Source organism: Tamandua tetradactyla, chromosome 16 (assembly GCF_023851605.1).
Source record: "Tamandua tetradactyla isolate mTamTet1 chromosome 16, mTamTet1.pri, whole genome shotgun sequence".
Classification (NCBI taxonomy): Eukaryota; Metazoa; Chordata; class Mammalia; order Pilosa; family Myrmecophagidae; genus Tamandua; species Tamandua tetradactyla.
The window spans coordinates 11,895,660-11,911,731 of NC_135342.1; the positions used below are offsets into that span (position 1 = coordinate 11,895,660).

Sequence of the window (16,072 nt, forward strand, 5' to 3'; positions counted from 1 at the left end):
CCTATTACCCTGCCCCACCCATGGCCATTATTTAGCTTAATCTTACTGGATGCTCACACAGTCCAGCTTGAATTCTGACCTTGATCCCAACCTGATGTTTTCCCCCAGTGACTGTCTGTGGGCTAATGTTCCTGGGAAGCCTCATTTTCGCGAAGCCCTCAGGCAGCTACTATGTGAACCTGCTGGATGATTACTGGGCATCTCTGCCCCTCTTCTTCATTGGCATCTTGGAGAACGTGGCCATGGCCTGGATCTACGGGGCCAGGAGGTGATGTCCCAATCCCAGAAGTCTGCTGCGTTGCACCCACACAGCTAGGGCCCCTGGGGAATGCTGACCCCACCCTTGCTCCCTCTGCTGTCATGGTCAAATGTCGGATTTCAGGAATTAGGGAGAGCCCCCAAGAGGGCAAGAAGGAGAAAGACATGGGCTGCTTCCCGGAGCAAACAGCTGTGAAATTGAAAAGTAGTGAGCAGTCTATATCAAGTCCCAGGGGAGTCCTGAGCCCTACTTTTAACCAGGGTAATATGGACATATAAAATGGATAATCCCTTATTTCTCAAAATGTGTTCTGTGGACCAGCAGCATTGACATCACCTGGAAGCTTATTAGAAATGCAGGTTCTCAGGCTCCGCCGCAGACATTGAATCGGTATCTGCATTTTAACAAGATCTCCAGGTTAATCGTATGCATACTGAAGTTTCTGGAGCACTGTGTAATTCAAGGGTGGAAGGCTCAGGCAGCAGCATTTCTAGGTGAAAGTGGTTCTTGGTATCTGTTGACCAAATCACACTTACTCTCAAATATTTCATAGGCCTTGTGGTAAATATGGGGAATACTGGGATGAGTTATATTTTAATTTTTGTTCACAAAAATTACGGAGTCCGGAGAGGAAGACATTTACAGGCAGATCCCTGGGCAAAGTGGTTAGAGGTAGCTGAGGGCACTCCAAGAGCACAAAGGGCTGTCCAAAGAAGATTGAAGAGTCAGGCAAGGTATACCAGAGGACAAGATGCTGGAGCAGACTCTCGATGAGTGAATAGGAGTTTGTCAAGGGAGAAAAAGAGAGAAGGGAATTCTAAGCAGAATGAACCCAACTTGCATACATGTTAAGGTTGAAAAAGGTACACCAGAGAAGTCTGGATATGTGGGCTGGAAGAAATTGCATTCAGGAACTTAACCTTTATACTGAGGGTGATAGAGGTGAGAATTGTTTAAAAAAAAAAAATCTGGGGCTGTGGCAGAGATGAGACTGAAGGGGGAAGAAGAAATTGCAGACAAATTGGAAGCAAGAAGAGCAGTTAATAAGGTTGGTGTTATGTTCCAGTGAGTGAGGACGAGGCTTGAGCTGTGGCAGAGGTTGTAGAGATGAAAAGGGAATATTGAAGAGCTGTTAAGAGTGGTCTCCCTTGTGGAGCTTTCCCCCAAGGCTAGGCAGACCTGACTGGGCCTCCCACAACCTTGTGGCCCTTCCTCCCAGGTTCCTTGCAGACCTGATGATCATGTTGAATCGTCCCATCTCTACCGTCTATCGCTGGCTGTGGGGCTGTGTGTCTCCATGTATGCTGCTAGTCCTGCTGTCAACCTCCCTCAGTCACCTGTATCTGCACAGCGCCTACTACTTGGCCTGGGACTCAAGCATTGTGAGCCTCCTTCCCTGGGTCCCAGAATCCCCTAGGGAGTGGGGACCAGCCCTTTCAACTCACTCTTATTTCTAGGGCCCAGCCATTTTATCCCCCAATTTCCTGGGCATTCTAGTCTTCTTCCCTGGTTCTTCTCCTACACCCGCCCTCTGCAGCCTCCTGTCCCAGAGAGCCTGGGCACTCTAACCCCTCCTCCTTTCTCCACAGTCGAATGAGGTGATCCGAAACTACCCACCGTGGGCCAAGACCTTACTCCTGGTCCTCATCTTCATTTCCATCTTGCCCATCCCTGCCTACTCCTTGTATATCCTCATTCAGAAGAATTTCCCAGGCCCCACAACCCATGGTAACAATTAACCACTGTTAGTATCCTTACAAATATTTCCTTCCGTAGACATATATAATATTTGTGCCATTATCATACACGGTCCATGATGATACCATACTGTTATTCTGCAGCTTGTTTATGTACCCTTATTAAAACATATTTTCACTGCTTTCCATGGCAATAAATAGAGTTCAATGAGCTGAGCTGGGACTTGTATGAATTAGATATATGGAGAACAAGTGTGGGATAGAGTTGGGGTTGAAAATTCTAAGCCAAGAGACCATGACCATCATGTACCAAAGGTAATGAGATGGGAGAAATATCATGGCAAGTTGAAGATTTAACAATAGAATATGGCTAAAGTATAGAGGGTGAAGAGAGTTGTGGGGAGAGATGGAGAGATCAGCAGAGCCCATATCAAGAGAGTTGAGAATTCACATGGTAGGACCACAGTTACCTTCAATCCTGAATCTAGAGAGAGCCCACGAAAGTCTCATCTGTGGCTTTATGGGAAGCTAAGCCTAAAGTGATTAAAATGGATAAATAACCAGGGGAAAACTTTTTGTCATGTAAGTAATTCTTCTTGGAAATAAAGGCTTGGTTCATTTGACATAACATCTCTTGTTTTTCAAAGTGGAACTCCCTGGATGGCAACTTAACGTTAGAAGAGGTAAACTTGGCAACTGCTAATATAACTGAATAAAAAAGACCTTTGTCCTCCTGCATTGGGAAGATTTTTCTGGCCTGATAGTGCAGTCCTTCCCACACTCCCGCAGAACCATAATGATGTCCTTTGACTGCTGGCCCACTTCTCTTAGGTTACCTTCCTCTTAGAATTGGTCTATTCTAAGTTGGGTCCCTAGGAAACTAGGATGAAAATGGAGCTGGTAAATAAATCAATTTAGTGGAACCTGACTTTTGTCATAAGTGTCCAGCTTCCATTGGCTGTGCCAGATTTAAGGTTCTCTCTCTCTGAACTTCCAGGTAAGGACAATTTGCTCAGAAAATAGTGGATTTATTGATTATGGCAAAGTGGTGAACTATGCTAATCGGTGATCTTACAATCTTTTGACTATTTGAAATAATCGATTACTTAACCAAGTCTACCAAGAGACTCAAAACTTTAAATAACATCATATATTATTACTAAGGTGACCCAAGAGCCTGGAGAAAGGATATTTGGCACGGAATTGGAGGGAAGGAATCAGGGTTGACTGGAGATATTAGAGAAGACCCAAGGAGGACTTCACTTCAACCAATATGGCAATAAAATAAGACAGAGCACACCCTACTATAAAATACCTAAAATATAACAAATATGAAATTTTTCAATCCTCTTAAATGTATAGGTGAGCTTAGAAGGTGAAAGAAATTCTTAAGTGGCCAAAAATGAAGCCTTGAATTCAGGTTGGGAGGCAAGTTGAAACTAGTAACTGCTTTAGGGCACCCTCTGGTAACCTAGAAACTTTGGTTTTAGAGGCTGGGTGGGACAAAGGAGCTGAGGCCTTTCAGGGCTTTACCAGAAAAAGAGCTTCCATCCTGCAAATACTTGATCTGAAGGGGGAGATAGCAAGAAAACATGTATGTCTTGGTCTTATTTCTGAAAGGAGTGAAATATTATGGGGTTTTTTTCATGGGCAGGCACCAGGAATCAAACCCAGGTCTCTGGCATAGCAGGTGAGAACTCTGCCACTGTGCCACCATCACCCGCCCTGTGTTTTCTTTTGTGAGTCTGTAACCACAAGCCTTCTGTCACATGGGATCTGGGTTCAAATTCACACAACCTGTATAGTCTGAAAAAATCTATGTTGAGATTAATATAAAAGGCATCTGATGGATATAACTCTATTCCCTCATACCTATCATAAATAACTATAAATAATCTTTGTAGGAAACACAACTTCTACCAGGCCTCATAGAATTCCCACTGATAAACTTTAAATGAACATGAGGTCACAAAAAGAAACAAAACACACATGGATAGAGGACAGCCTGTGCTGGTTTGAAAATATGTACCCCAGGAAAGCCATGTTTTAATCCTGATTCAATCTTGGGGAGGCAGCTATTTTTTTTAATCCTAAAATTTAGGGCAGAAAGTTTGATCAGATTATTATCTCCACATAGATGTGATACACTGAATAGCAGGTGAGACTTTTTGGTTAGATGGAGATATGACTCCACCCATTCCAGGTGTGTCTTGATTAGTTTGCTGGAGTCCTTTAAAAGAGGAAATGTTTTGGAGAGAGGAGAGAGCAGAACTGTCAGAAACAACAGAAGCCTCAGAGTTGACACAGATGCCGACACTCAGGGAACAGACACTGATGTTTGGAGATGCTTGAATTCAGCAGACGTTACCAATAGACGTTAAGCAAGCCAGAACCTGGAGAAAGCCAAGGGAAGTCAAGAGATGAAATCCAGCCCCAGGGAAGCAAAGTGAGGAATCCCCACAGAACAGAGGTTGAAAGCAATGGAGGCCAGGAGCAAGCACCCAGCAGATGCCAGCCACAAACTTCCCAGCTGACAAAAGTGTTCCTGACCCATCGACCTTCCTTGAATTAAGGTATCTTTAACTGGATGCCTTAGTTTGGACATTTTTATAGGCTTAGAACTTTAAGCTTGTAACTTATTTAACTCCCCTTTTTAAGAGCCATTCTAGTTCTGGTATATCACATTCTGGAAGCTAGCAAACTAAAACACATCCTTAGGGAGGATTAGCAAAAACAAGTAGCAGAATGAGACCTGCAAAGACTTAACATACCAGAATTCTCAGGTACATAATATAAAATAAATATACTGTTATATTTAAAGAAAAAAAAGGGACTTGAAATTAAGAGCAAGGAGGAAGAGATTTTTTAAATGACAAGAATATTTGAAAAAGAACTCAAAAGAAACTTTTAAAAATAAAAAGTATAATTATTAAGATTTAAAACCTTTAATGGGGGCAGGCCATGGAGGCTCAGCAGGCAGAGTTCTCACCTGCTGTGCTGGAGACCCAGGTTTGTTTCCTGGTGCCCGCCCATGCAAAAAAAAAAAAAAAACCTTTAATGGATGGGTTAAACAACCAATTGAAAAATAGGAAAGAATTAGTGACATAGAAGACAAATCTGAAAAAAATTACCAGTAATGTGCCACAGATAAACTAAGGAATCAAAAATATGAAAGAGATTTGGAAGAAAGTGAGAAAAAGTCCAACATATATCTAATAGGAGTTCCAGAAAGAGATAACTGGAAAAAACAACGACAAGCAATATACAAAGAAGAAAAAAAGCTGAACATTTTCAGAATTGAGAAATGACACAAATCATTGAATTGAGGAAGCACAAAACAATATAAAGGAAGACAAATAAAGGGAAACTGTGGCACACCAAAAACAGAAGATGTAAAAAGTAACCAGACAGAAAAGACATTACCTACAAAGGATGGGCAATATGATATCTGGCTTCCAATTAACAGCAACAGAAACTGGAAGATAATGGGGAAGTATCTTCCAAGGGCTGATAGAAAACAATTGTAACGTAGAGATATTTTCAGTCATACAAACCAGTTCTTCATCTACAGATTCTTGATTAAGAATATACTTCAAGGAGAAGGGAAATGATCCCAGAAGGAAGAGCTGAGCCCTCAGGCAGAAGGAACGCTAAGACAAGCAAATGGTAATGTGGGTAAATGCAAATAAATAAGAAGTAACAACAGTTAATCTGTAGGGTTTAAAATTGACATAGAACTAAAATACTGCAAACAATAGCAGCTTAGCTTTAGAAACAGTATTCATCTCAACATATAAGTATAAGTATATAAGTATATATTGATCTTTATACTGTGATAAGGATACATGTCAAAATGTCAAGGTAACCACTAAAAAATAGATAGTCTCTAATTTCTATATTAGAGTAAATAAAACGCTAGCTTCTCTAACAGATAAAATACAAAATCTTGATGATTTAATACAATCAAATTTTATTTCCTGCTTAAAACTGAGTACAGTATAATTTATGCTGGAAAGGGGTGGAGGCACTCCATTCAGTCATTAAGGAAGCCAGTCTTCTTCCATCTTGAGGAGCTTCCCTCCTCTAGAGTCTTCCCCACTAAGCTGGGATACGGAAGGAGAATGGGTTTAATGTTCCAGGCCTGGAAGTGAAGCGCATCACTCCTGTTTAATTTCACTGGCCAGAGCAAGGCCAAAACAAGAAAGCAGGCTGGAAGGACAGTAGAATACAGTTGTTAGAAAGCAGTAGAAGTCTCTGTCACAATTCACAAACCAGCAGAGGAAAAAAAAATCAAATAAAAATGAACCCTCAAAAATGTGAAACAAAATTTAGAAGGTAATGTAAAAAAAAAAAAATCAGACATTTTAGAGGATAGAAAATAAGATATAAGAAATAAATACACATATGCCAATAATCACAATTATTAATAATGGATTAGACACACTAGCTGAAAGAAAAAGAATGAAGATGGAATTTAAAAAAATCCAGCTGCTGCTATATATTGCAAACACGTCTATAACATAAGGACACAGAAAGATTTAGAGTAAAAGGGAGGAAGATGATAATAACATGTAAATAGTAAACAAAAGATTAATACTCCCCAGCAATAAAACATTATTCAAGGCGAGGATATAAAAAGGTTACATTTATGAGGAAATTTAAAAAAAATTACAAATTACATGAACCTAATAATATAGCTTTAAAATTATAGAACTGATCAAACTATGAGGACAAATTAACAAGCCCAACTTCTTTGTGGGAAAGTAATACACTTTTATCAGGAAATGACAGATGAAACAGAAAAAAACAGTAGGTATAAAAGAGACATGGACATAGCAAACTTGAGAGAGAACCCTGTGGTCAATAATTAATAGAAAAAAAATCTCAGACACACAATATAAAATTGACCACACAGTAATTCATAGTACAAGCCTCAACAAATTGCAAATAGTTGTTATTAAACAAACTATGTTCTGTGAAACAATGCAATTAAATTAGATATGAATAATGGAAACATAACAATAGAGAAACCCATACAACTGGACACTTAAAAAACTACATTGGGAAAAAAATCCATGGGTAAAGGAATATGCCACATTGAAGATGAAGAATATGTAGAAGTAAACAATAAAACCTATACATCAAACTGATGGGAAGGAGCTGAAGTGGTAAACTAACTTTAAATATGATAGTAGAAAAGAAGGCTGATAATGAGCTAAGTATTCATTTTTAACACTAGAAAGAAGAACAACTGAACAAACCCAAAATAAGTAGAAGAAAATAATAAGCAGAAATTAATGATATAGAAAACAGTTTCAACAAAAGTAAAAAACTAAGTCTCTTTAAAAATATAAAAACTCATAAAATGAAATCTGGTATTTGCAGATGCAACATATTCCAAAAGTTAATGAGATAATTTAATAAACAACTTTAAACCTTGAAAGTTTAGAATGAACAAAATCCTAAAAAAAATCTGAGGATTTCAGATTACCTAATAATCCGGGATAGGTTGCCTCTTGAGAAGGCTGTGGCATGGGGGTGGAGGTATTATCCATTCCCAACAGGACGGACTGGGATTTGAAGTTTGGGGTGGCTCATCTTGACTGCCTTACCCACCATGGCTGGGAAGTAGTTAATTTGGCGGTGGAAAGAACCTAATCATGAAGGAGTTAGAGGCACCGCCCCCTGGAGGGCGTGGCCGTACTCGTTGACACCCACTGGACCTTAACTCCCTTCACGGTTAACTCCCTTCACGGATTTTCTTCCCAATCGATGAAGGAGCTGGAATCTCCCTTATTCCTTGTCTGCCCTCTGCCCATAGAGTGCTCAAAATCAAGTTGTTAATTCTGTTTCTTTCCGCCTGTCATCCCAAGCTTCCTTTGATTACAGGTCTAAGGTTTTATAATAGCTTTACTGAGAATAATTCATATACACACGATTCACCTAAAGTTTACAATCCAGCAGCTTTTAGAATATCCAGAGGGTTGTGCAAACATCACCGCAATCAATTTTAGAATATTTTCATTACCCTAAATTTTTATGCGGTCATATGTTTTCATTTCTATTGGGTATATACCTAGGAGTGGAGTTACTGGGTCATTAGGTAACCCTGCTTAACTTTTTGATGAAGTACCAGAGTATTTGACAAAGTGACTGTTACATCGGGGGAATGGGGAAGGGCACTGCAACTGGAGCTGCGGAGGCTGTGTCGCCCCTCCCAACATGTATTCGGGAACCGTCCCTTCCAGACACCTGACTTCCGGAACTGATGACCCGCCCCTTCTGACCACATGACTTCCGGAGAGCCACCCCTTCCGGACATCACCTGACCCCCTTGCTTAAAAACCGCCCATGCCATCACCCAGGCGCTGACTCACCTCCTTCATCTTGGTTTTGGTGAGTTCAGTCCGGGAGCGCAGAAATAAACCCGCCTGCTTTAAATTTCCCCGTCTACCTTCCTTCTTTCTCATCCTTTCGTCTCCTAAACCTTTCAGTGACTATACCATTTTACATTCTCTGCAGCTGTGTAAATGGTTCCAATTTCTACACATTAGAGGGTTAAGATCTTTATACCTTTTCCAAAAGAACATTGGGACTGAGGAAGAGAGATTGGGGGTAAAAGTGTACTGATGCTGCAGAGCTCTCCTGGTCTTCCCTCCCAGTTCATCCTTTTTTTTCCCAGGTTATGAAATATGATGGTTAGGTTTTGGTGTCAGCTTAAGCAGGTGATATGCCCAGTTGTCTGCTCAGGCTAGCACTGGCCTGACCCATTGTTGCAAGGTTGTTTTGTGGCTGGTTGATAAATCGGAGAGCTGGTTTTTTAAATCATCAGTCGGTTGATTACATCTGTGGATGATTAGTCTGCAATCAACTAAGGGCGTGTCTGCTGCAAGCAAGATAATCCAATCAGTTGAAGACTTTTCAAAGAAGAAGAGAGTTTTTCACTGTTTCTTCAGCCAGCAAGCCTCTCCTGTGGAGTTTTCAAGACCCTTCATCAGAGCTGCCAGCTTCAAAGCCTGCCCTACAGATTTTGGACTCTTCCATTCCCACAGGTGTGTGACACTCCTTTATAATTCTCATTTCTATAGATATCTCCTCTCAGTTCTGTTTCTCTAGAGAACCCTAATACATGAACTGAGTGCCCATTGCCATGCCTTTGGATTAGGTACCTGTCTTCAAGGACCACTGTGGGATAGGGGCCCACAGCAAAAGAGGAAGGGGGCGTGCTGTATGTTGCATGTGCTTCTTTTCTGGTGACCATTCTCTGAACCTGGGGAAAGTGATCGGAGAATGTTCTGGATGCTGTTGCAGATATCCATGGCCCCATTCTGGGCACCTCCCCTTACATCTCCTTCCCTCCTCACAAAGCCCTGTAAAGTGTAAGCATTGGTATCCTCCATCTTCAGAACAGAATGAAGTTTAGAGAGGAGAAAGGTCTCCCCTGGGTTCATGCAAATGAATCAAGTGGTCTTCTGGCTCCTACTCAGTCACTCACTCATTACTTGATTCCTCCAAAAACTAGTGCCCACTGGCATCTTACCCTTAGTATTCCCCAAAGCGAACTTGTTATTTTCTCTGTATGCCCCTCAAATCTATGCCTCTTCCTGTGTTTTCAACTGTGTAAGATATGAGGACCCTGATTAGAAATGTTGGAATTTGAGACAGAGCTTTGGACTAAGAATGTCAGGGAAACTGAGGTGGAAATCTTGCTTTGGAGCCCAAAGGACTGAAACTGTTGATGGTATCATTTGCTTTGAAATACCATAGGGCCTGAAGTTAATCAGAATTTGTGCCAACATCACACCCATGTGACTGTGGACAGTCGTGTCCTCTTCCTTAACCTGTTAACAACTCAATGGATAGATGGCAGTGATGCTGTCCTACCTTACAGAATTGAGAATTCACTAGGACATTATTGCCCAAAAGAACTAGGAGGTAGAGTTGACATATAGTATAATTGAACTGGTTCCCAAATCAAAATGTTATGGATTTTCTGTCCACTTATTCAGTCATGGGCTCAGATGTCAAGTTCAATACCACCCTGCAAAACTGTAAAACGCCATACCAGAGTAAATGAAGGGATTTTTGGCAACTTTTGGCCCCATCACATTTGGGCTTTATTCTCCTTCAGGAAGGTTCATTCACACATTCACATGGGATTTACTTATTGAGCATGAGTTTTAGGAATAGTGTGACAGGCCTCAGGGGATGGTTTTGTGGAGCCTGGTATAAAGATCCTTCAGAAGTACTCATGAATTTCAGACACCAGTCTGAAAAAAGCACTCCTTCTTTCTAATCCTCGTGGATCAGACATCTGAATTCCCTAACACTTGGTGTCTTAGGACATGCCCCAAAGGGAGGACCCTCCTTTTGGCTGCAGAGACAGACCCCAAATCACCAGCATTAAGACCAACTAAACCACTGGCTAGGAGACCACGGAGACTGTGTCTGTGAAAAAACAGAGTTTTGAGACCCCAACTGAGACAGCCAAAGGGGCAGATGCCTCAGCTTCTCGCATCCACTCAGCCTAGGCCAACAAGCTAGAGCACATCCCGGCTCAGATGGGCTTCTCAGTGGGGATTGGTAACAGCTGGCAGTTTCCCTACGTGTGTTACTAGGGTGGAGATCTTGAGGCTGGGGGCCCAGAGGCCAGGGCCCCTGTGTCTGGGACAGGATGTCTAGGTCCTTGGTCCTTGAGCTCCCCTGCTGTTTAAGTTTATAAAAGCTGCAAGAATGCAATATACCAGAAACAGAATGGCTTTTTTTTGGGTTTTTTTTTTTGTATGCTGTATGGTGGGGTCACATTTCATTCTTTTTCCATGTGAGTATCCTGTTATTGCAACACCAATTTATTGAATTTTTTATTTGTTTGTTTGTTTTGGTTGGTTTCTTTGTTGTTTGTTTGGGAAGTGCATGGGCCAGGAATCGAACCCGGGTCTCCTGCATGGCAGGCAAGAATTCTACCACTGAATTACCCTCACAACACCCCCAAATGTCTTTTAAAAGGGGGAATTTATTAATTTGCAATTTTACAGTTCTAAGGCTGTGAAAAAGTCTAAATTAAGGCAAGACTATAAAAATGTTTAAGTTAAGGCATCCAGGGAAAGATACCTTGGCTCAAGAAGGCTGATAACATTCAGGGTTTTTCTCATAGCTGGAAGGACACATGGTGACATCTGCTAGCTTTCTCTCCAGGCTTCTTTAATAGCTTCCCCAGGGATGTTTTCTTTATGCATCTCCAAAGGTCTCCGGATATGTGGGCTCTGTCAGCTCTGGTGGCTCTGTAGCTTTTTCAAAAATGGTGCTCCTCTTACCTTTCAGAGGTAAGCAACCCCACCTTGAATGGGTGGGAGACACATCTCTGTGGAAACCATCTAATCACAAGTTAGTACCTACGATTGGGTGGGCCATATCTCCATGGAAACAATAAAAAAGATCCCACCCAGGAATACTGAATGAAGATTAAAGGACATGGCTTTTCTAGGGTATCAAACAGATTCAAACTGGCACACCTGCCTTCTTTCCAGGAGTTTATTTCTAATGTACCAACTATTTCCCTCAGTAAGACATCCCATTTCTTCTTATTTACCTTCAATAAGATATGACATTTGGGACCATTTTATTTCCTCCTCTCTTCTACTCCTAACTGTTTCTAGATTTTTGCTGAGATAATTGGAAACTAAAAGTGCTAAACTATAATTAGACTTCTCTTGGAATTTGTCCCCTCCAAGTAAGAATATCCATATTCAGAACTTTTTTTGCACATTCCCAGGCAACTGATCACCATCTAATATATAATTATATACACATATATACATAACTGTGTGAATATGCATTAATACATATATGCATACATGGTGTTCCAGTTTGATAGCTGCCAGAATGCAATATACCAGAAATGGAATGGCTTTTAAAAAGGGGAATTTAATAAGTTGCTAGTTTACAGTTCTAAGGCTGAGAAAATGTCCCAATTAAAGCAAGTCTATAAAAATGCCCGAATTAAGGCACCAACTAGAGGTTACCTTCACTCAAGAAAGACTGATGACATGCAGGGCTTCTCAGCTGGAAAGGCACATGACAAACATGACAATGTCTGCTAGATTTCTCTTCAGGCTTCTTGACTTCGTGACACTCCCCCAGGGGTGTTTTCCTTCTTCCTCTGCAAAGGTCTCTGGCTGCGTGAATGCTCTGCTTCTCGTGGCTATCTTATCATTCTAAAAAAGGGACTCTCCCCAAAATGTTTCCTCTTTCAAGGGATTCCAGTCAAGGCCCACCTGGAATGGGTGGAATCACATCTCCCTCTAATCAGAAATTAATACCCACAATCAGGTGAGTCATGTCTCCATGGGAACAATCAAAAACCTCCCAGCCAGCAATACTGAATGAGGATTAAAGGACATGGTTTTTCTGGGATCCACCACAGATTCAAACCAGCACACATGGGTATGTACATATATAAAACAGAGTTCAGCATCCATTATTTACTGCACATTACTTAGCTTCGTTTTCCTTATATCTTTTGAGGTCTTTGTTCTTACCCATTTGTTGTTTGGTTAGAGTCCCTTCTCAAGGATTTTCTTCAGAAGAGTGCACGGGTGATTCTCTTAATTTTTCTGTGTCTACAAATATTTTCCCTTTGCCCTGACAATTAATGATATTTTCTCTGGGTAAAGGACTCTTGGTTTGCAATTCCTTTCTCTTATTATCTCTGTAGATGTTATTGCATGGCCTCCTTCCAGTGCTGAAGATGGGTACTCCAAAGCTAGTCAGCCTTTTTCCTTTGTATGTAACCTGTCTTTCCATCCAGATGCCTGTAAAATTTTCTCTTCGTTCTTGGCATTCACACATTTCACCAGGATATGCCCAGATACACATCTCTTCCCATTAAAACTGACTGGAACTCAACAAAGCATTTCAAGTTGCAAAAATGGGTTTTTCTTTACTAGGGGAAATTATCTTCTATTACTAGTTTATTTATTGCCTCTTCTCCATCCATGCCTTTTTTCTTCTGATGGAATTGTTATTCTTATCTCAGTTCTTTTGGATGTGGCTTTTAAGTACTTTTACTCTCATGGTTTTTCTCAACTTCTTGCCTGTGCCTTAGAGTCCTCCCACTTGGCCTTCCACCACTCATATATGTCTCAGTAGTGACCACCCTCTCATTCAGTTCACACACTGAATTTTTAAGTTTAAATATCATGTTATTTTTCAATTTACAAAAGGTTTTTGTGTTGTGCTTTCATCTCTTTAAGTGCCTATTTCAGTTTGCTAAAGCTGCTGGGATGCAATATACCAGAAGTGGGTTGGCTTTTTCAACGGGGATTTATTAGGTTACAAATTTACAGTTCTAAGGCCATGAAAATGTCCAAGTTAAGGCATCAGAGGAAGATACCTTCTCTGAGGAAAGACTGCTGTCATCCGGGGTTCCTCTGTCACGTGATAAGACACATGGCAATGTCTGCTGGTCCTTCTCTCCTGGTTCTGGTTTCAATGGCTCTTTCCAAATGTCTCTGGGTATTTTTTTCTCTCAGCATTTCTGGGTCGGTCCTCTCTTAGCTTCTCTGGGGCAAACTCTGGATTTCATCTCTTAGCTTCTCTGAGCTCTCTATTATCCCCTCATAAAGGACTCCAGCAGGGAATTTAAGCTCCACCTTGAGTGGGCTGGGTCACATCTCCATGGAACCTAATCGAAAGATCCCACCATACAATAGGTCTGCCTCCCAGCGATGAATTAAAAACAGGGCCTTGGATAGGGTGCATGGCAGCTTCAAACCAGCACAGTGCCTTCAGAATTTTTTGTTTGTGTCTGTTTCTGTTTTGTTTCATCTTGATGTCTTCTGTTTCTTTAGCAGGACTATCTTTCTAGAACTCCACAGGGACCTTTTAAATATGCTGTTATTTTTCTTTGTCAACTCCGCCCTCTTCTCAGCCAGTTTAAGCTGCAGACCACCATACGGCTTTGGAGAGCAAGGTCCTTGACAGGACAGACCTCTTAAGAAAAAGCCACCAGGAACCAGAGACATACTTTGGTCTTCCAGAATGGATTGAGTGATTCCATTTATCACTCAATCAATTATATCACAGGTGTCAAAAATAAACAAATCTTCATCTCTCAATTTAATCTTTTTTATGGTTTATCATATTTCCTTAAACTTATCCTATTCACTCTTTTGTAAAAGGGAGATGAAAATTTACGGTGGTCATCTCAAAAGCTCAAGTTGTCCTGACTTAATTATAGGTTCCTGGAGAGCGAAGAAGGAAAGGAAAATAAAATATATCGGCGGCAGTATTTATACCTTAAGTGACAAATAGTAGACATGTTTTATGTACTAATACTGTTTTTTACAAAGCCATGTTTTATGATTCCAAGTAATTTTTTTTCAATCCTAAAGTTTATAATAATTGCAAACACAACTGCAAAGAAAGGTTTTGTCTTAGTAAATGGCAGGAAAGCACAGCCTAGGAAACAGATTATTTATGATATAGCAGCACTGAAATTTAGGTTTAATGGTTAGTCTCCACCCAGCAATTTAGCAGGATTTTTTTTGTTTAGCTTCATTTGTTGTATCTTGTATCTTTTGCTACTCTTATAGACAAAGAGAAGCAATAAAGCCTGAATAGAGAAAACACCTCTAGGCCCAAGAGATTTGTTCTAGGTCTCCCATTCATAAAACAAGTTCCCTTGAATTACTGATGCTAACAGGAACCAGTGTGACTCTCAAGAACTTTGTTGAACCACAGACTGTATAGCCGTTAAAGAATATCTACTGTGTCATTCCATTTATGTGATGCTATAGTATAGGCAAAATGAATTTATGGTGATAGAAATTATGATCAATGATGTAGGGAGAGGAAAGGGGCAGTATTGACTGGAATGAACATGAGTGAACTTTCTCAGGGATGGAAATGTTCATATCTTGGTTGGGGTAGTGATTACACAGGTGTATGCAATTGTCAGAGCTCACTGAATGGAACACATAAAAGTGTGCTTTTTTTTTTTTTTCGCTTGGGCAGGCAGTAGGAATCGAACCCGGGTCTCCAGCATGGCAGGCAAGAGCTCTGCCACTGAGCCACCGTGGCCTGCCCATAAGATGTGCTTTTTATTATACATAAATTATAACCTCAATGATTAAAAAATGGTCCCTGGCCTAAGAAGGGACCATTTTAACTTTCATGTTTGTTTTCTTAATCAAAAATGGATTATGCATTATTTTGTTTTGACATTTGCTTTTAGAAAGTTGAGCTTACCCTATTAATGTCACTTAGTTTCTGTCTAGAGAGCTAATGGTAATTGGGTAGTCATTTTGCCCTGCAGTGGGTGAAGTCAGAAAAGGCCTTCAGTTTGGAAACTGTTGATGGAGCATTGGACCCAGTCCCTCTTCTGTTTCCTTGGGTGAGGAGGATGGCATTGACTTGAAGGAATACCCCTGGGAGCCCCCCACCCCTTCTCCTTCGCACCCTAGTCTATCACGGGGTGGAGAGTTGAAGGGGGGTAGGGTTGGAGGTAGAGGGGTTAAGTTTAGTCTGAGCCCTAGGGCTAGAGCAGCACTTGTGCTGGGTAAAAAATGAATCCACTGGCACCTCACTTAGAAACTATGGGCAAATTGTCCTTTCCACCAGGAACCCAAGTGTGACCACCACTTACCACCCACCAGGCTTCCACCACAGTGAACCCAGTTGTCCCAGCCCCACCCCTCCTCCTGCCCAGCCTGCTGATGAAGAGACTTGGGTCATGGGGCTGAAACGATGAGAGAGTGGGCCAAACTGTGGGAAACTTCACAGCCATCCATGTGATAATAATGGCTGGGTCTACTCGCTGGCGACCTCACTCAACCCGCCTGCAGGGCTGGATCCTCTTGGTAACTGGTATGTTAAACATCCTCCCCAAAGAGTAAACTTCAAAAGAAGCTGCTCTGAGGAGTCCGGCATGATGGGGTGGAAAGGAGGGGGAAAGCCTGGCTAGCACTGCATTCCTAAGGCAGTCTCGGGGAGCTGTGGGGAAGGCGGCACCCTTCGCGGGCAGGGGCCAAGATGGCCACGGGGGCTGGCCGCGGCTGCGGATGGGGGTTCAGAGTTGCCTAAATACAGCTGCCGAAATCGCCTTCCGGGTGCTTAG

At 41.5% G+C, this 16,072-nt stretch overlaps 1 protein-coding gene across 2 annotated transcripts in view; it reads left to right on the forward strand.

The window, feature by feature from the left end:
- Window positions 1–2,172, forward strand: part of SLC6A16 (solute carrier family 6 member 16) — a 142,068-nt gene extending 139,896 nt beyond the window's left edge. For both annotated transcript variants that reach the window (XM_077131186.1, XM_077131187.1), the window contains exons 10-12: window positions 109–268; window positions 1,479–1,641; window positions 1,849–2,172. In XM_077131186.1, the coding sequence (XP_076987301.1) occupies window positions 109–268; window positions 1,479–1,641; window positions 1,849–1,998 (473 nt within the window). In that variant the 3' untranslated portion in view covers window positions 1,999–2,172. The remainder of the gene's footprint in view (window positions 1–108; window positions 269–1,478; window positions 1,642–1,848) is intronic.
- The last annotated feature ends 13,900 nt before the right edge of the window (window positions 2,173–16,072 follow it).